Source organism: Crassostrea angulata, chromosome 8 (genome assembly GCF_025612915.1).
Source record: "Crassostrea angulata isolate pt1a10 chromosome 8, ASM2561291v2, whole genome shotgun sequence".
In the NCBI taxonomy this organism is placed as follows: domain Eukaryota; kingdom Metazoa; phylum Mollusca; class Bivalvia; order Ostreida; family Ostreidae; genus Magallana; species Magallana angulata.
Window position 1 is genome coordinate 56995482 of NC_069118.1, and position 20629 is coordinate 57016110.

Sequence of the window (20629 nt, forward strand, 5' to 3'; positions counted from 1 at the left end):
TAAAATAACAAATAAAGTGAGTAATTCTGAAATTTTTTCATCATTATTATCTTTTACCATTATACTGAGGGTCGTATTTTACATTACCTTTTCTTACTTTAAATGTTATATTTTTTTTCTCCCTATGTTATTTAATCCATCTGACTGATAATGATAATATTATGAATATAAATAGCCGTATGTAACTGAATTAAGCTGGATGGAAATGCTTATGTAAAAATGTTTATTCAACATTCAACTAAACGTTTTTCATAGGTAGAAAATAAAACAATATATGTAAGTATCTGATGTATTCTATAACACTAACTTTATCCGATGAAAAAGGTGACAATGTAAGGAAGTATTCTTTTAAATGATCGCGGACGTAAACGAGTATGGTCAAAGGAAGGTAACTCTTGAATGGTTATGTCAATATCGGTCCAAAAAATACAATAGGAATAAATCATAATGATCATTTTGAGACAAAGCCAATGTTTTACATGTACAACAAATCATTGGTTTGCTTTACCAAATCAACTTTTGTAATAGTTTTCAAAATTTCTAACCTAAATAAAACACTTGTTGAAAGGAAACAGCTGTAATGTTCATTATAATTTGAGTGTCAAAATGTTATTTGATAGGTAGACTAAAAAATCAGATGACGACTTGATAAAAGAAAACTTAAGATTTCTGCTACTTTTGGAGGACATTGGAATTCTACTTGTATACAAAAAATAATTTAGATAGAGGGGTGCTGCTTTTTCCGTTGCGTTAGGCATAGTAAAATATGCCAACGTAAAAAAAAATAAATTTCTATTTTGATCCTCATTTAGTCCCTACCATTTTGAAAAAAAAACACATATAACTTGATAAGACTATGTAGAAAGAAATTTATTACCTTCAAAGTCAGTCACACAGAGGTCAGGGTAATCTCCAACGAAGCATTTTTACAAACTCGAAATATTTATGTTTTTAAGTGTGCTTGGTATTTGTACATAACGCAGTCGTTTTTCTAATTACGCTTCCTTTGATTCTTTAAAACGCACCAATGTTAGAGAATTACTGAGGAAAAATCATTAATCGTTATAACGTACGGTTATTTTGGGGTTTTTATAAACTCTTCTATAAATAATAGAGAGCGGGTTGGGTCAAATCCAATAAAACCCGGAGGGCTTTCTTAGATAAGACGACGCTTCGACCGAAATTATCACCTCATAATATTGAAAGTCTTAAAATGATTTCTTATTACTTATATTAACTTTATGTTATTTCCAAGTTATACAGTTTAAAATAACATTAACACTTTTTTCATGTAGCACATTCTATGTATTACTGCGCGGCGCAGACAATACCGTGTTCCAGTAATGCTATAAGACACCCGTTTTGTGTCGCTCAGCTTTTTATACAATCATTGGATTATAGGCGTCAAAATTGATTCGTAATGTTATCACAGACAAAGACATTTGGAAATGTAAATACAAGAAAATAACTGTGCCTATATTTGAAAATCAATTTTAAATCAGAAAACGAATTTGGTTTTTAGATTTTCAATTTACTTTTGAGAAAGTTGTTATCTTCTTTCCCATTGGTAACAAACGTTACTGCATGTAACTTACAATTGCTTTATCCCGGCTATCCATCACATTTTAATATGTTTCGAGCATTTTGGGAAAGATTTATATCCCATCAGCCCTATTCGACTCTGTAATCGGCTATTAAAGCCATTATTTCCACAAACAACATATATTTGTTTTCTTTTAAACCAACTTTTGGATATGAAAAATACTTGAGTTTGTTCTCTATCATGTTTTGAATAGTATTTGTTAAATTCCTAACATAATATCACCGTCTTCCTGTAAGGGCTGGGTTCCATAACTTTGAAATGCTATTAAATACTTTCAAATACATTGATAATTTTGTTAACTACATACAATTACATTGATTTTTTTTTCAAATATGATTGATTACTCTCCACTACTTTGATAAATGTCATTTTAAATATTTCAATTTCTTTCTTTTTATTCTTGTGACCTTTTATTCAGTATTTCTATCATTGGGTATATGGAGGTTCACACCTAAACAAAATTAGACCTTAACCTATTGCCCTGTTCAGTGTGTCATGTTGTATAAATAAGACGTATATATCATGACACACCTGACTCTTGTACAAACTGAGCACAGGACAATCAGGTTTAAAAGTTTGCTATAATAAGATAACCTTTTAAATTTTTAGCTTGAAAAAATGTAATTGAAAAGTACTAGAAACGTAATTGAAATAACATGCCATTTTTGGAATGTTTTTAATATTTTAAATTACTTGTAATTGAAGACATATTCAATTACAAACAAGATATCTGTGAGCCAATTCTCACTAGTGATACATACCCCAGTTCTGATGTGAACATGCAAAATAAACAAAGTCCTCATTTAACAAAAAGTGGACGTTCGATTGATACAAAAATATATCCCTCAATATGGTATGCCTAAACAAATAGTGTGTTAAAATTTTCAGCATCTGCAATTTTTAGTTGCTGAGAAATCTTTGGCAAAAATGTGTTTGAAAATTTTGGCTAAAAAATAAAAAGTCCTTTTACATGTATCAGGAATTCGAAGTTGATGTCCGATTGGTAAAAAGATACATCCCACGATATGGCATGTCTAAACAAATATTGTGTTAAAATTTCAAGCATCTGCTATAAATAGTTCCTGAGAAACTGAGAAAAATGCGACAGGAATTTTTGTTACGGACAGACAGAAGAAAGGACAGACGGACAGAAGGACAGACAGTCAGACAGACAGACAGACACACAAGGGTAAAACAGTATACCCCCTTCTCCTTCGGAGTGGGGGTAAAATTACATCCAATTTCTTTGAAAAATGTAATTAATTAAATTCAATTCTCATGGTAATGGAATATGTTGCATCTTTTGTAATAGACAGTAGGAATAAGGAATCATCGCTTGACTGTTATTGGGTAAACATTACAGTCGCGCACGTGATCATATCCATTATGATATATTTGATCACGTATCGATCACGTATCGACTGCAATGATCAATCACACATGTATATAAGTCAAAGTATGATTCCTTATCACTTGTACATAACATCAATATTTTTTTCAAATAATAGTCCTTACAACAACAAAAAAATATCAACATATTTACATTCATTTTTTCATGTCATGCAATATTATTGTGTGCCCTAACAAGGTAGTTTTCGTGACACGGTATCAATATTTCAAGTAATGGAGACTTTGTATTTCCAGTGCGCGACGCTTTGTACACGCAAATTTTAGGTGCTGATGCTAATTTCATATTTAAAGAAAACCTCCAAATCTTACTTGTATTGAACAAAGAAAAAAGACTTGAAAGTGAAAATATATGACAGATGAAATGTATGTTCATGCATTAGAAAAAAATTACATTCTAGATTTTAATAGACCCACTACTGCAAAAATTTGTAAATTTATGTCATTTCAAAAGTTTATATGACTCGAAGAACACTGTTTTAAAAACATAGACTTTAGTAATCAAGATATACCTCTTAAACATTTGTAGCTTTTTAACCGAACAGTAAGGAAATCTATAACACAGCCGTTTTATTTAAAAGATTTATTAAATCATAATTGAAGTCTCTAACCCGCAAACCACTATCTCATATACTAAGTCATTAGATATATGTTGTTTTAAAGAACTTTATATATATATATATATATATATATATATATATATATATATATATATATATATATATATATATATATATATATATATAATCCAAAATGAGTAAAGTTAATCCACACAAGTATTAAATAATAAAAAATAACAGAAAGCCGATTCAAAACTCGACCGGTTTCATTATAATGAACTTATTATAATGAAACCGGTAGAGTTTTGAATCGGCTTTCTGTTATTTCATATTTATATATATATATAAATATATATATATATATATATATATATATATATATATATATATATATATATATATATATATATATATATATATATATATATATATATATATATATATATAAATATATATATCCAAATCACAAAAGTATTTTCCCAGTGTCCGGTAAAAATATAATAAAAGAAAAGAAGCAACACTAACTGCAAAACATAAGCGCTTTCATTGTTAAAAATCTTCAGGGCCCGGTTTTTCGAAAGGTGGTTTACTCTAACACCGTGTTAACTCTGTGTTAAACTCGGTGTTAAAGTTAACCACATGGTTAAACGTTTTTCAAAAGTGTGTTAGAGTTTAACCATGTGTTAACTCTGTGTTAACTTTAATCCACCCCCAGTACCTTGGTTAAAGATTTAACACAGTGATTAAATATGGCCGCCGGTGTAATGTTTTTGTCACTTCAACTGAAAAAGTTGGTCAAAGAAGCATTTTCCAAAATTTTAAAGTTTTAAAAAATCTTACATATGATTAAAACTACGGAAAAGCAACCGGCTTGACATAAAAAGTTGCAGTAATCTGTGTGATATACTTATTGAAGAAGGATTTTGCATATGGTTCATACCCCTTGTGTTAAAGGATCCCTTCATTGGAAAAGGCTGACAGCAGAAAAAGGTATGTTATTCCTTTTTTGACCTTCACATTGGTTATATTGTTGTTGTCACTAAACACATTCAACAAAAATTTCCAAAATTATTAGTGAAATAGGTACTGTAAGTACAAAAACATTGTACAATTTTTCCTTGAATTTTTAAAACATCAATGAGAAAAGAATTTTAGCTTCTTGATAGATAAATATTGAGTGAACATGTTAGCATAATTTTATTTTCAATGTTGGTTACTGCATATAAAGATTTATCTCCCTTTTGACAAAATGCAAGTGGTGGATCATGATTATTTTTACAAAAATTTAAATAAATGTTATGTTCAGTCAAGCAATGGAAAAATACTAAAACTATCCATTTGCAGTTATTGATTATAATTTTTGAGTACATATGTATTTCATATATCTTCCTTTTTCAGGCAGGTAGCATCATGCATTAAAATCTTTTGAAGCATTTAATTTCTAAAACTCTATATAGTTTTATTGATTTATTAAATTAATTGATATTTAAATTTGACCTTATTTATTTCATTTCACTGGACAGATCCCTGTCATGCTGCACATATTTTAAGTGTATATATTTCATATGTATTTTACATTATTAATAAAATTAACATATTTCTGACAATTTTTAAGTATCTTTATAATTAAAAAAAAATGATTTGTTCTGTATTTTTAAATATAAGAATTATTAATTTGAAGATTTGAAAGACGGAGAACATGGCAGGTGTGAAAAAAGTATTCTGCTGGCCGGGTGACACTTACTATGCTTGGTACCTAATTCGATCTACCAAAGCCATATCTCATGAGGCCCACTAACTGCAGCCGAGGAGAAATTTAACCCAACATGCATACCAAGACCAGAAGTGAAATTGAGAGGTTCTTTTGTTCGCATAAGGTGTGATTCTATTACCTTTTTTTCACTGAAGGTTGGGTATTTTTAGTTGTAGTGACAATTTTTCAAATTATCATAGTATTTCACAAACAATATATAACAGATCATTCATATACTTTAATACTAAATAATAATTTTTAATATTACCTGAAAATTTCAAGGGAACTATTATTATAATGTACATTTACTGTATATACTCTCAATCAAAAAACCTGATAATTCACCATTACTGTCAGTCTGAATTATAAAGAGTTTAATGTCACCTGGATGTGAACTGCTCTGCATGCGCTGCTTATACCAAAATCATCATCTTTACATCAATATGCATGTAACTCATATTAGACTCATATGCATACAACAGGGTACATACATGTATACATAAATCAGTACATGTTTTCTGATTATGTCCTTTTTAAACAAAATTTGTAGTCAGAACTGTTAAATATTTGTCAATAATAAAGTGAACATGAATTCAGTTCAGTCCCAAAATATGACTATATTTGTCTTTATTTCACATTTGTTGTCTTTTTGTATACATTTTATTCTTTTTAATTCACAGATTTGCATGATACAGGAATTAACTGTCTGCATTGTTTTTATTGTAGAGGACTTGGAGACACTGAGAAAGATGAGAATTTGACGACAACCAACCTCTCTAAGCCTCAAACACCATGTACCAAGAGAAGGAGAACAATTATTGTGACATTTAATCTAATGTCTACATTCTAATAAGCTTAAATCATAATACACATTAGTAAAAAAAATTGACATTTTTCTCTCTCTCTTTCTCTCTCTCTCCTATTAACAAGTCCAACATGCTTTTATTATGAAATTGTTTAAAGTACATGAACCATAAACTGGAAATGATATTTATTAAAGTACATGTATGTAAAACAATACAAATGTAAGCCTTTGCATTCTCTCTCTCTCTCTCTCTCTCTCTCTCTCTCTCTCTCTCTCTCTCTCTCATGTAGTAAGTTGATTACTTTATATTTGTATTTTTATAATATAAAAGTTGAGATTTTCATCCAAATATGAAATACCTAATAAATAAACTAACTTTAAAGTATACACAGAATGTTACACATAGATGACTCAATTTTTGCTTATCACAGTTTTTAGGTGTAAATGTTATATTGTAAGTTGTTTTTTTAATGACAAATTGTAGTCTTTGTAATTACCCATGTTAGATAAAATATTTAATACATTTATTTTGTATGTTGTTGTCTATAATGTCCTTGTATAAAAATATTCATTGATACTTAGGAGCCTCTAATATAATTACCCTTTTATTTAAAGCATATTTTTCTTTCAAATTAAGTTTACATGGAGACAAATGCAGTTATCATTAAATACAAAGTGTAAAAAAAAAAATCAAGTCCTTGAGCTCCTTCCTGTCCAAAGGTGAAATTTTATATATATATATTTAAATAGTTGAAAAATCACCCACCCCTTTCAATTGTCTCAATTAACATTACATGTAGGATATGAGAATGTACCTTTTACATAAATTAAAATAACATCTGCTATAATAACTACTTTTGAAATGATCAAGAAGCAACAATATTTTTGTATTGTATTTCTGCATCAAATAAGTAGAAAAACATGTAAAGTTTGAACATTTTTGGGGGATTTCTTATCCGTCTCCAGCTACCCAAGTGTGTTTGAATTTTATTTTAATTATTAATTAAAAAGGCAGGCATCACACTGGTAGGTCTTTTTTTTTTATAATGGTTGAAAAGGTAGTAGAATTAGAAACCAGAATAAATAAGATTTTCATTAAATATGATTGCTAAGCTTACTTTTAATAAAAACAAGAAATTACATGCAGGACAGCATGTATATTTGTCACAAAAATGCTACAATTCATCCAATTTATCAAAATAGGTCAATCTTTAGTGTCGGTGATACTTGTTTTTAAATATTTGTGAGAATTGACACAAGGAAATTGCCACAAGTTTCATAATATAAGGTAAAAGATTTCAAACCCCTCCTTTTCATAAAAATCAATACATAGGGTGTACATGCAAGGGTATTTCTAAGAGATGTGGTGCTTTTATAATGATAATATCATGTAGATACATGCAGTACTGAATATGGTTTCTTATTACAAGAGGTTGAACAACAATTGACCTCTAAAAGATTAAGTAAAGATGTTTTGCTGAAGAAGAACCTTTTGAATCTATGTTAAATCGAGTGAAGTGGAAATAGTGGGTTCACTTAAATGACCATATATTTCTTAAACCTCAGTGGAATTGGCAATATGGGGTATACTTTTTCTCAGAATTGCATAAGCTTTCTTATTCTAAGACAAGGTGTCTTTTCATAGAATGTAAGTGTAAGGTAAACCCTATGAATTAATTAGAAACTTTTTTTGAGCCTTTGGACCGTGTTTTATGATACATGTACCTTATTAATTTACATATTGAAAGGAATTTATAATGGTATTTTGAAGCTATTACATTGTAGTTTAACAGTGTTATATAGACAACAAGAAAAGAAAGGATTTGGAAAATTGCAGACTATAATATAGGATGGAACCCTGGAAATGATGTAGATGTTCAACATATAATCAGATTAATAATATTTCACTAAATTCAAACTTATTGAAATCCCAAAGCAAAATCTTTTTTTTCTTCATATATAGGAAGTAGAAATGAATTATGGGTAACCAAGTGATTACCAAGTGGTTAACTCAGTTAACACAGTGTTAGCTAACCAATGCGTTAAATTACTTTTGATCAACAGAATTTAACCACTGCGTTAGCTAATCACTTGATTAGGATTTAACACGTCGTTATCCTTAACACGGTGTTAAATTTAACCACCTTTCGAAAAACCGGGCCCAGACGTTTTACAGTCGTTAAAACTATGACGTAATTACGTTACCTAGTAATAACGTCAACAAAAATATTATGACGTCATAATGCTTATTGAAGGAAACAATCATAGAATTAAATTATATATAGCGTAATATACAGTAAAACAAAATCAAAGACGATGAAACAGTCTATATCAAACTATTTAACGAAGGTTTTAGTGACTTTATAAAATGTTTTTCTTTTTCCCTTCGTTCAATTGCATTGTCAGTATAAAGTTTATAAAACGGAAAAACTGAAAATTGTCCATGGCCACAAATATCAAGATGTTCACTAAGTTTAATTTTTCTGTACTCGGGTTGATTGACGTGTTGTTTGTGTATACGAATACGGGTGCGTAAGGTTGTTCCAGTTTCTCCTCTATAAAATTCGTTGCATCCGCTACACGTAATGTTGTATATAACATTTTAAGAGGCACAAGACATGTTCGCATTAAGAATAAAGTCCTTGTCCCCGAACTTGAACGATTTCCCGACTTTAATATATTGGCAAGTTCCACAGCGGGGATCGTTACACTTGCTGACAGAATAAGATTGACGTTGAAAAGAAGACTTGCAAAGTATCCTTCGGAGATTCCTTGGTTGTCTTTTACTGTTGATGAAGTTGTATTTTTTCAGCACTTCGGACATTTTTTCATCAGTTTGTAGAATGTTGTTAAGTTGGCGTACGACTGGAATAATATCTTTAAATCAGAAGTGTTATTTTCAGGAGGATTAACAAGATTTTCCCTGTTCAGTGCTAATGCCTTTTTGATACCGTCGTCTATGATTCCTACTGGATAACATTGTTTTATCAGGCTTGCTTTCAATTCATGTAAACGTTCATTTCTTTTTTCGTTGTCGCTAACTATGGTACATACACGCCTTGCTAAGTTGTATGGAATTGCATGTTTAGTATGGCCCGGATGGCAAGAACTGAAATGAAGGTACTGATGGGTATCTGTTTGTTTGTAATGCATGTCGGTGGTTATATTTTCCCCGCATTTAGAAATGAGCACATCTAAAAATGGAATACAGATCGCACTTTCATCTAGCGTAAAGTTGATGTTTGGATCCAGATTATTTACAATGTCTAAAAAGACTGTTAAATTGGCGTCGCTTTCGTTCCAGATAATAAAACAGTCATCAAGATATCTTTTCCATCCATTTTTTTATATTTTGTGCTGTTTGATGGTTAAATTGCCGTCTAGCTTTTTCATACATTTTCTCTTCTAAGTATCCTAATGTGAGGATGGCATAAGTAGGGGCCATTTTAGTCCCCATAGCCGTTCCTTTAAGCTGCAAATACATGTAATGTTTGCTGTTGAAAGATAATGTGTTGTTTTTAAGGACTAAACTGCTTGCCTCTAGGATAAACCCTCTGCTGAAACGGCTGTTGATATTTTGTGGATATTTATTGATCCAGTATTTGAGGGCATTGATACCGAGATCTGTGGTTATGTTTGTATATAAATTTGTTACATCCATAGAGACCAACTTTGCATCTTGGTTAACTTTATTTGGTAAATATCTCAGGAAATCAAATATATATATTTATCTCATACGTGTGGTGTATATTACCCGTGTGATAAACCTTTGCTTTATCCTACGGGTGATGCTTTATCAAATACTTCCGGTCCGAACTTTATTTACACAGCCCATCGCTTCAACGTTTCAGTGACCTATTTTCGAAGACTATAAACCCCTGTTATTTTCAACATAACTATATCTACTACAAAAAATTGATATAAATTGGATTTTATCAAAGATTTAAATTACAAATATGAAGAAAAACACACAACTGCGTAGCATAGGCGTCGGAAACGGGGGCTGGGGGGGGGGGGGGGGCACTTTGCCACCGGCCCTCCCCCCCCCACTTTTTTGCAAAGTTAAACATAACCGTAACCAAAGACTTTTTTTCTTGTTTGTCAAGATTTTTATAAGTTTAGCCCCCTTCCAACTTTCAATGTTCCTTAAGACTTTTATTCCAACACCAGTACATGTAAGCATCCTTATTCACACTTTTCAATTCGAATCATTAGGCTAGTGTTTGTGTTATTAAACATCAACAACTGTTCCTCGTTCGAGTCAATTCAAACTAAAGAGCATTCGCAACTTTGTGTAACGTTATGTCAACAAACTTGATTATTCAAGTCCTCTGATCTGTATTTACATTTAATCAAGTGAGTAAGCTCTAAAAAAATTATTTAAAGTATTTCAAGCTTTTTTTCAGTGAAATTTTACATTAAAACAGTTAGATTTATCTCAGAAATGACGTACCTTATTGTATTGCGCAAGGTCACAATAACCGCATAACACAACGTTGCATCATAGTTTTTAATCTTTGAAAAAAATCAATTCGGGTCATATAAAAGACTTTCTCAAAAGCTTCTTAATATAAATCAAATTGTATGAGATGTTTAGAACATCAATAATTGTGTGATTTTATATTTGCTTTATCCAACTCGTTGAAATGGTTATATTCGCTCGGAAAGTGTTTCAACATCTTTTCAAATTCTTATCAAATAAATCATTTTATTATAAAAAGAAAAAAAAAAGAAAAAAAAAATATACATTGACAAACATTAAATTATTATAAACTTAAAAATAAGCATTAAGGTGTGATTTTTTTTCTCTGGCATTGATCCTCAAAAAAATCATATTGTTTTTGATAACCATAACTAACTTTTTTTCACATCATGTTTGTTTATAAGCACATGCAATTAAAGACATTTGAAATATGTTATACATTATATCCGTTATCAATAAGTAAATTAAATAACTTTCGTTTAATTTCTGCCACAGTACAATGTACTAGATAATTAGTAAGTTTTCTGCAGTTGCTAAGCGATGCAGTCTTTGTCATATTTGGATAATTCAAATCTCCCGAGTTGTTTTTTTTATGTAAATTGTCAACCTACGTAAGCTTATGAGAAAAGGAAAAAACTATTCTAATCGAGAATCTGTTTATCAAGTTAGCGGAGAATGCAGTGAGTTCTTTCTAAAATATATCCCAATAAGCTACACAAGGTTAAAACAATTATTTATTGTATCTCAAATTAGTTATTATTTCAACTAAACCCTTAGCATTTTTTTTTCAATGTGCGTTCATATCAACGACATCAACGCATTTAAATTTTTTTTCAAAGTGCGTTGACTTGTTTACAAAATTAGGGCAAACTTTTTCAAAGTGTGTAATTTTCAAAGTGCGTTGTAACATACCTTTAACAATTTTACAGGTTCTTGTCTGCTCCGCCCGGTTTAGCATTTGTCTTAAATATTGCATATTGTTCGTTATTACCACGTCATTATATAACAAAGAAAGAATATACAATACTGATGGTTATAGATGGCATAAAAATAAAAGAGAAAGCCAGACTTTTGAACTTTACATATGCATGTTCATTGCCGGTAATGGTCACGGCTGCATGTAACTATGGTAATACAGATAAAATCGTGAACCCTGGAACAAGATGTAAAAGAAAATGTAAAAAAGCTTGACCGGAATAATAAAAACAAAGGAGTATCTATTTTTCTATGTTTACATATTAAAGAAAAATGAAGATTGTCATAATTTTCTAACAATTACTGCAATGCAAAACTTGCGTTGATTAACTTTCGTAAAAAATCCGATTGATGACTCCGTGGAATACAACGTGTTGTGACCGACATTTACGTACATGTTCTCATGATCGTGGTACATGAATATCCTATATAAGGATAAAATGTTTCGCATAAATAACGAACAAAGGCAGCACGTTTCGTTACAGCGACATATAGGAGCAAACAGATAACAGAAACTATTAACACTGACATATGTGTGAAATTAAGAGGTATTTTTCGAAAGAACCTTGATTTTTTTGGGAAAAATTTATTATCATTATAATTTTTGGGTTTTTAATGCACTTTAAGAAATATATGTTTTTCAAAAACAATGATAACAATTTTTTGCAGTATTTGCCAAACAATTTCCTTATTGATTAATAGGGTCAGTTTATTTGTATTTTTTAAAGCTACGTTGCAACACGTAAAAATAGTAGTAAGAAATCTTAGCGTTGTATGATGCTTTACTCATTTTAGAAATTCGTTTTTTGTTTTGTTTTTAGAAGGATGAAGAACATTATTTTTCTGTTGGCTGCGTTTCTGCTTGCTCACAGAAGTACCGGATGCCCCGTCTCAAATGGAAGAACACCCTGTCAATGTGCCTGTGAAGATGGTCTCGATCCATGTCTTAAGAGGTGTTCTCGATTATGTACCTTTATAGGTAGAAGTTGTAGAAGAGGCGGAATTGGAGAATTCGAATGTTATGGAAGATGTTTCAAAACGCTCAATTCATGCTATGATCAATGCTAGCAAACAGACAAACTTTTAATCAACGTATTAAAATGTTGGCATTTTCAATGATATTTTGATTGATTTAAATAACAAAATGAATAAAACCGGATGTTATTTTTTATTTTGATTTATATTCATTGTTTATGTGCAACAGCAGGACAGTTAAAAAAAAGGTAATGTGCCAATTAATGTTTGCCTTTTTACAGAAAATTCAGCAAAATAGAAAACGTTTTTACAAGATGCATTGAGTAAGCAACTAATGATTTATTATTGTGGCATGTGTTTTATAAACAATTACAGAGACATTATTTAATAGAGTAAGAAATAAACACCATCGGACCTATATGTCTTTTTATGAACAAGGATATACAAATAATACTATTTAATAATATTTTACCCCTGCAGAAGACAGTTAAAAGAGATATATAGTGTATAGAAGAGAAAAAAGTGCTATGACATAGCAAAGGTATTGATTCGGCGCATGAATTGGTTTTGTTTATCATTTGTAAACATTGGCATGCTATACAGCTGCCGATAAACCTGTATATGTTAAAGTTATGTTCAGGTAGAGTTAAAAAAAAGTTTGAAAAATAATGCATTTTATGGAAACGGACAGGAAGTATCAAATACATTCCCTCCTATTTTAATAAGATTATATTTAAGGGAGACAGGCTGCATTGTATAAAATAATATCCTATGCAAACGCTAGTGCAAATTTACAATCCTGCAACCTACACAGGAAAAATGTCCACATGTGTGCAACATGTGTTTAACATATATTTTACATATATATTTTACACGTGTAAAACACATAAAAAGAGCACACATATAAAAAGTGTTTAATTCCACACATGTTTAACATGTGTTTAATATGTGTCAAACATGTGTGAAATTAAACATAGCATATTTTATATGTGTAAAACACATATTCTATATGTGTAATATATGTGTTGTATCTTATATATGAAATTTATATATAATTTTTTGTTAGCAATTTTCAGTAATTAAGCTTTCATTTCAAATATATTACGTACAGTGTGCTTCATATTGCAAACTATTCCTTGATATCAATGTATAGATCATCAGTATACTATTGCCGATGTATACCAGGCATATAAAAAAAATAATAACAAAAACTTCATTAATTTGTTCTCAGGAGTTTATTCTTCATTGCCATGTAACAATTCATTTCTCTCTTCATTGTTCCTGTAAATAAAAAGAAAAATTACACATATACAATTATGTATTGATTCTATTTCATATTTAACACCATTAGTTATTATTTTCCATGTCTCTGTTTTACAGTATACATGTGCACTTGTTACACTATCCTATAATATCACATTATATAGATTCAATACCAGAATTCATACAGAAATATATTAGATAAATACCTGGTAATCTAGGTCAGAATATATATTAATATTGTAAAAGAGTGATATCACAACAATTTTTTAACTTACCTCTTGGTAACCTTTAATTCCTCTTTCTTCTTTTTTCTGCAGAAGCTCCCAGATGTTTCGTCTGTTGTCTTTTTTATTAATACATAGAACTCTGGTGACAGAAAAAAATCTCAAGTTAATATATAGTCATGGTATATTTCAAAGATTGAAGATATAAATTAAATTGTCATGTGAGAATCAAATTTTAATACATGTATTTCTCTAGCAGAACTTACATACATGTAGTTATTACTATACAATCATGTATATAATATAATTATAATTCTCACCTTTAAACTCTGGCCAGAACTTCTAACATTCGGTAAACTTTTTCTTTGTTAGGAATAACCTCTGAAAGAAATGAAAAAAAAAATAAGCAAAATTCTTTTATAAAGTATAATTCAATAAATAGTTATATATATTATACACATGTACATGATGCACTTTATTTGTACATAATTATGTCCAAAAGAAGCAACTGGTTGCATGTTAAGTTCAATCGTTTGAGTCGTTAGCCAATAGTATCTATACATTAGATCTGACACTTTTAAGATGCCTAGTATTGTTGATTTTTATCAATATATTAGTATATCATACACATGATATTACAAAATCAGACTTACAAGTGCTAATGTCATCTTCTTTCTCCTCATGTCCACAGGACTCTTTCCTGGTGGAGTGAATTGTCTGAATTAATTGCACAGGCCATCCAGGGGGAGAGGGTCTCAAATTAGTCCATTGTAGAGTGGAACAGCTAAGAAAAATAAACATCAGACTTTCAATATTAAAACTATAAAACAAATATTTGTTTAAATCAGTCACTGTATACACATGTAAGAAAAGCCATTGTTGTACATCCTAGAATTACCATTTTTAAAACTATAAAAACTGAAATATCCAGATTTTCAGAATTATATTGCTGTTTTGCAAGTACATGTACATGTTATACAATAATTGTTACAATTGCTGTTGATTGCTAAAAACTAACAGCAATTTTAAGAAGTCTGAGATAATTAAATAAATAATTATACAAACATGCAGCCATCAGTGGATACCAAGCAGCTTTAACAGAATTCTGATACTGCACATATTTTTGCAACAGAACTGGCAAACTAACCTAAAAAACTAGCCATCTCTATGTCGATCTAACTTCAACTTCCTTCTTTTCAGTGCATTGACCTTAGCAATTCATGTGTGGACTGGGTTCTTTCTAAAATAGTAATACCAACTTAATACAATCATCAGAGGTTTTTAAAACGACATAAAATAAATATTTAATTTTGAGGAGGAAAACAGACATATTATGATAATATTGTTTTAATTAAACCTGAAATATTTGTAAAAGTTAGATTTTCAACTCTTAAAAATTACGGTACAATATACAGAAATTCTTAATATTAACAATACAGTCAGAACTCTACGTATTCAGATTTAATTACCATAATTTGTCACTTTTATACCAGCTGCAGTGTAGAACTGTCTATGAACTCAAGAAGAATGTATGGATCTTGAAAAATTCATTACTCCATGTCTTCGGACTTCCTGACCGACCAAATATTGGTAGCCTTTGTACTATAGCCATTTTCTACAACAAAAAAAAAGAAATTTCACACAATAGTTGTTTATATACAATAAGTTGCATATCATAGTACATTGCAGGTATATTATTGCATGTTTAATAATAATAAAAACCACTTAAAACATGACATTTAGAATTAATATGAAAATTTCAATGATTTTCTTTTACAAAATTTAAATCATAAATACTTTCAAATGAAAGTCAAGCAACAGTTTTGAAGATAAAAAAAACCTTAATTTTACTTATAATACTTACAACTGCATAAACAGTTTAGAGAGACATATCCCTGCTATCCACCGGGTTAGTTTATGTCTTCTGTGACCTGTCTGAAAATAAAGTGTGTTAATTAGCATACTCACTTAATATATATTAAGTAACCGACTGAACATTTTAGCAACTTGTTGCATAATAAGTAACATTTTAAACAATCAATTTAATTTTCAGTTTTGATATATCAACAACAACAACAACAAAATTATATAAAACTTTCGACTTGCTGCTTTAAGTTTTATGGAATACCTGCTCGTTACTTTGCAACGAGCTTTACTCTAGTTTATTCTACTTTCACTTTTCAAGATTAAAATGTGTCTGATCTAAATAAAAATACATTTGATAAACATATAATTAATGTTCGCTTAATTTTCAAGCATTGTTCTGTCTATAAATCTGCTTTCTTTTCGGCTACAACTGCTTAATTGAAGCTTTGTGGAAAACGTTTACCGACAGACCTACCGTTTACATATAACAGATGTAGTATATATAACTTTATGTGTATATAAACATTAAATCACCGTATTTGCCTTTACATTTCATCTAAAAACTTTCATCAATTTCACCTAAGTAGATTGGATAAGCATCGATCGTTGACAATACAGGTTTCTTGTTTTCAACCCGAATTTTCCTGAAGAACACAAGCTCTGAGCTACTTCACGTGTTGTAAAATAACTACTTGTGTAACCAGCAACATTTGTATAATTTTACAATACAAATAAATGAATAAGATGATGATTGACAAACCTTACCTTTAGCCTCAAATCGAATATCTGTAAATGATTCAACATCTTCTGCTCCCGTGACGTAAAAAATGACGTATGATTGCAAACGACAAAATTAAAGCCAATCGCGATTTAAATCCGGAATTGGTTAACTAATAAATTTTTTGTAAGTTACTCGGCAAAAGTTTGTTAAATAAATTTTAATTTTACAAGTATTTACTAATAAATGCATAAATATAGGTGAAAGTCATGAAAATAAATAATAAATTAAACATTTTTTTTTTCGTGTATATGTTCTTTGAAACATGTATTGAACATATATTATTTTATATATGTGTTAAACATATGTAAAATGTATATGTTACACACGTGTATAATATATGTGTTCAACATATAAATTTTAAAACATGTGTTGCACACATGCATTATATGTGCAAAACATGTGTAAAATTATACACATATTTTACACATGTGGACATTTTTCCTGTGTATCAATCTAGTAATAGTGTAAAAAAAATAAAAAAACACAGTCAATAATTAACTCGGAAAAGGAGAATGCATTTCCTACCACCTAAGGACTAGTGGCTGAATATGTAAGGTTTAATAAACAAATAGAAATGGATAAAAAAAAGGTAGAAATCATACCTCGTTAGAGCAAATCAAACCGGATGTTGGTATGTATGCGGTAAAAATAGAGTAGAACCGATACAAATACTTCCGGAATACAAAACCGAACAAGCCCAGAGACCAAAAAATTTCCGGACTGTAATTTTGTTTAAAAAAAAGAAGAAAAAAAAACATCAAAAGCATGGTTAGTAAATTCGGAAATACAAAAAATGAGTATCTCTATTATGAGTAAATTAATCAATTCACGGGTAGATAAAAAGTAGCTCATTAAATTCCGGAATGTTTTGAAAAATCAAAAACATGTTTCAGAAAATTAATACATGTAGATAAATACAAAAAAAGTATATATATGAATAGATAAATACAATTTCAATCAGTTGAAGAATTAATTAATAAATCCAAAGCACGTAAAATATGATTACATCAGTGAACGGAATGTCGAAGAGAAAAACTCGCATGTAAGTACATGTATGTAGCAGTGCTTACGCACTTGCATTCAACGTCAACACATTTTGGCTAGGACGGATTTGTGTTTTTCCCGGCGCTCAAACCCGCATCAACGATATGGGTGAAGCGACGCATACCGATTTTGTTTCCGAACCATCTGGAGACCACAATCAGCGCATTCTGGATTCCGTTGTCGTTCATGGCGCTAAGCAGAGTTCTCCCCGCCCCATGCTCGCCGTCATCTTCAGAACCCTCATGTACCATACCATCACTGCCTGCGAACCGGTAGGCGTACACATTGTGACTTGCGCTGGATACTGTTGGCAGCCTGAGTATTTCGATCAGCGACTCTTTGACCTGTTTGTACGAATTCACTGACGTGGCGTGCGACTCGAACCGGTTTTGGTTGTCTTCAATGTGTTTGCCCTTGTTTACCGTTATCTTCACCTGGTCACCTGAGATGACTTCCTCGGCTGTTGGTCTAGTTCCTGTTTTGTCCCGATAAACGTTTCCACTTTTGGTGAAAATCAGTTTGTCTCCTTTTATTTTTGTTTCTACATTTTTGGCTGAGTACTTTTTTTGGATATCGTACATACGTTTCCTTTTTTTGCGTATTTCTTCGGGTTGTTGGACAGCCAATCGGATATGGGATTTCTTTTCTTTCAAGACCCTCACTCTACTCATTACTTTGTCTTTGTGAGTTTTATATCCAAACTGGATACAGATGGGTCTTGGATATTTTCTCTTGTGCGTAGGGTCTTTTTCTCCCAGTCTAAAAAGGTTGAGAATATGGAACGAATCAACTTCTTCCACGCCTAGATCCAGTTCCTGCATAAAAGCATCCCTTACGGCGCTTGCCAGATTTTCGTTTGGTTTTTTATCGAGCCCACTTATTATCACATTATTTTCAATTGAACGAGATTTTAATTCAAGAATTTGTTTCTCTTGTACATTAACCCTAAATTCTAGTTTAATGACATAGTCTTTGAGGCGGCTAATCTCTCTGGACATAATTTCTTGTGAATTATTTATTTCAGTTACAGAATAAACAGTATCATTAGCTTGTTCTTGAACTAGCTCTAGACGCTCTTGAATGCCATCTCGACCCTGGACTTCTTTTGCGAGTTCGTCCATTTGACGACCTTGACTGTCTAGTCTCAACATGAAATTTGCAAGAGTGTTTAGAATATTGGATATGCCTGACATAATCTCATTAAGTTGGTATCCTTCTGGACCGCCGTTTTCTTTTCCATCAGTGGAATCCATACTGTCCTGTAGCGCTCTCTTTTTTGTGTTTATGTTATTGTTTTGTAGGTTAGACATTGGAATGTTAGTATGAGTTTAACTCACCGCGCCTTGGCCGGACAAAGGAACCTTCAGTTTGTTGAAAAATTAAACTCCAGAGGTTTTGTTTATCACAAAATCACCATAGAATCACCACATAGCTAATAGAATCACCAAATAGCTAAAGACTTAATTGGTTTTTCTAGTTATGTATTCAGTATTATTTTAATATAATACAATAAAGGAGTCAGTAATGAAACAATTTTGATAGAGGGCTTCAAGGGTAAAATTCTCGTGAAATTTGGCTTAAAATGTTCAGACTTGTTCTATCTATTTGCAAGATGTTTTGCCAAAAACTATCACTCTATCAATATTTATATTGTACATGTCACGCAAAATCTATAAAATGTTTTCAAACCCATCAAATGATAAAAATGTGCGTAATGAATAAAGTAAAGAAAAAAGAAATGTATTTTGAAATTTCATAAAAATGCGTGATTCTGTCCCTTTCATTTAAAAACCTTCTACACCTAAAAGTAGTTCCCCTATTAACTGTTTTGTATATTTTTTATATTATTTTTATTTTTGTTTATTTTACTTCTGAATATTGTGTAATAATGAAATAATAATGTTTCTATGATGATTGCATAAATAAAATCATACTCATTTTAAATATAATAATAATGGGCGTAATGTAATCAAAACGTGACGAGTGATATACCTTATAGAAACAACTAATTGGCAATGCTATATATATAAATATATATTTATATATCGTGTCATTAGTTTCCGATAATTGTCACCATATGTTCCAGTGAACCTCAGTCAGTTGCAATAGCTCTTTCTACAGAGCGTGTTGACGGTTTTATTCAAAAACACGTACAAAAAAATTATTTGATTGGAAATCGTGAAGTTGTCACAATCGCGCAAAAATACCGTGACAAAAAAGACTGGAAATATGTTGGGTTTTACAAACACTTGTTCATAGTGGAAACACTTCTACCAACTACACATTTTGGAAAGCTAAAGTGAATTTTTCATCACGTTTAACAACACATATGCAAATATAATGCATCTATTTATATTAATATTTTTTATTCTGCAAAGATAAATGTATAGATTTTTTTTTTACAAGAAATCACTGTGAATTAATAGCTGAATTATTAACTATTGATGTTATGTAGGATAGCTTAATCAGTCTGTTTGTCCTCAAAAGGTGGATGGCTATTAGGGATAACTTATATTCCACAAAATTTTCATTCTCTGTTTAAAGAAATATCCGACTCTTAATTTTTCTAACTGTAAAAACCGTCTACATCAACAGAAGAGAAGGCTGTGTTACTTGTCAAACGTGCGTAAAATATTAAAAAACGCTTGGAATTAAAACAGAACTTGCGACAACTACATAAAATCATGCTCACTCCTCCTAGGCACCTGATCCTATCTCTATCTATTTAGAGGTCCGTGTTGATCTTCTTTGAATTTGTATTTCGTTTAGTGGATTTTTGAGATGATTCACGGTTTGTGATTATCTTTTTTTTTAATTCTTATGAATAAAACAATGTATATAAGACTTATATGAAGATGTATCTGTTCATATTATTGCAGAGGCTCTCGAA

General features: G+C 30.6%; 1 protein-coding gene and 1 long non-coding RNA gene across 3 annotated transcripts; both read right to left on the reverse strand.

Annotated features, from left to right (window-relative positions):
- Positions 1 to 13777: 13777 nt before the first annotated feature.
- LOC128160128 (uncharacterized) lies at positions 13778 to 17060 on the reverse strand. 2 transcript variants are annotated; one of them, XR_008240242.1, is made up of 8 exons: positions 16680 to 17060; positions 15913 to 15983; positions 15518 to 15663; positions 15196 to 15288; positions 14702 to 14832; positions 14369 to 14429; positions 14100 to 14190; positions 13778 to 13842 (listed from the first exon to the last, which is right to left on the reverse strand). It is a non-coding gene; the product is annotated as an uncharacterized LOC128160128 (long non-coding RNA). The 2 variants fall into 2 exon arrangements; XR_008240241.1 differs by having other exon boundaries at positions 15913 to 17060.
- Positions 17061 to 17462: 402 nt separating this feature from the next.
- Positions 17463 to 18992, reverse strand: LOC128161124 (uncharacterized). The gene is made up of 2 exons (XM_052824360.1): positions 18658 to 18992; positions 17463 to 18555 (listed from the first exon to the last, which is right to left on the reverse strand). The coding sequence occupies exons 1-2, from the start codon at positions 18990 to 18992 to the stop codon at positions 17796 to 17798; spliced, it is 1095 nt and encodes a 364-aa protein (XP_052680320.1). The 3' UTR covers positions 17463 to 17795.
- Between the last annotated feature and the right edge of the window lie 1637 nt (positions 18993 to 20629).

Bases quoted from the DNA above. Each gene is read 5' to 3' on its own strand.
- LOC128161124 (XM_052824360.1), bottom strand. From the start codon at position 18,992: ATGGATTCCACTGATGGAAAAGAAAACGGCGGTCCAGAAGGATACCAA. The intron at 18,556-18,657 runs TGAATTAAAATC...TGCTTTTATGCA, and splicing joins GTACAAGAGAAACAAATTCT to GGAACTGGATCTAGGCGTGG.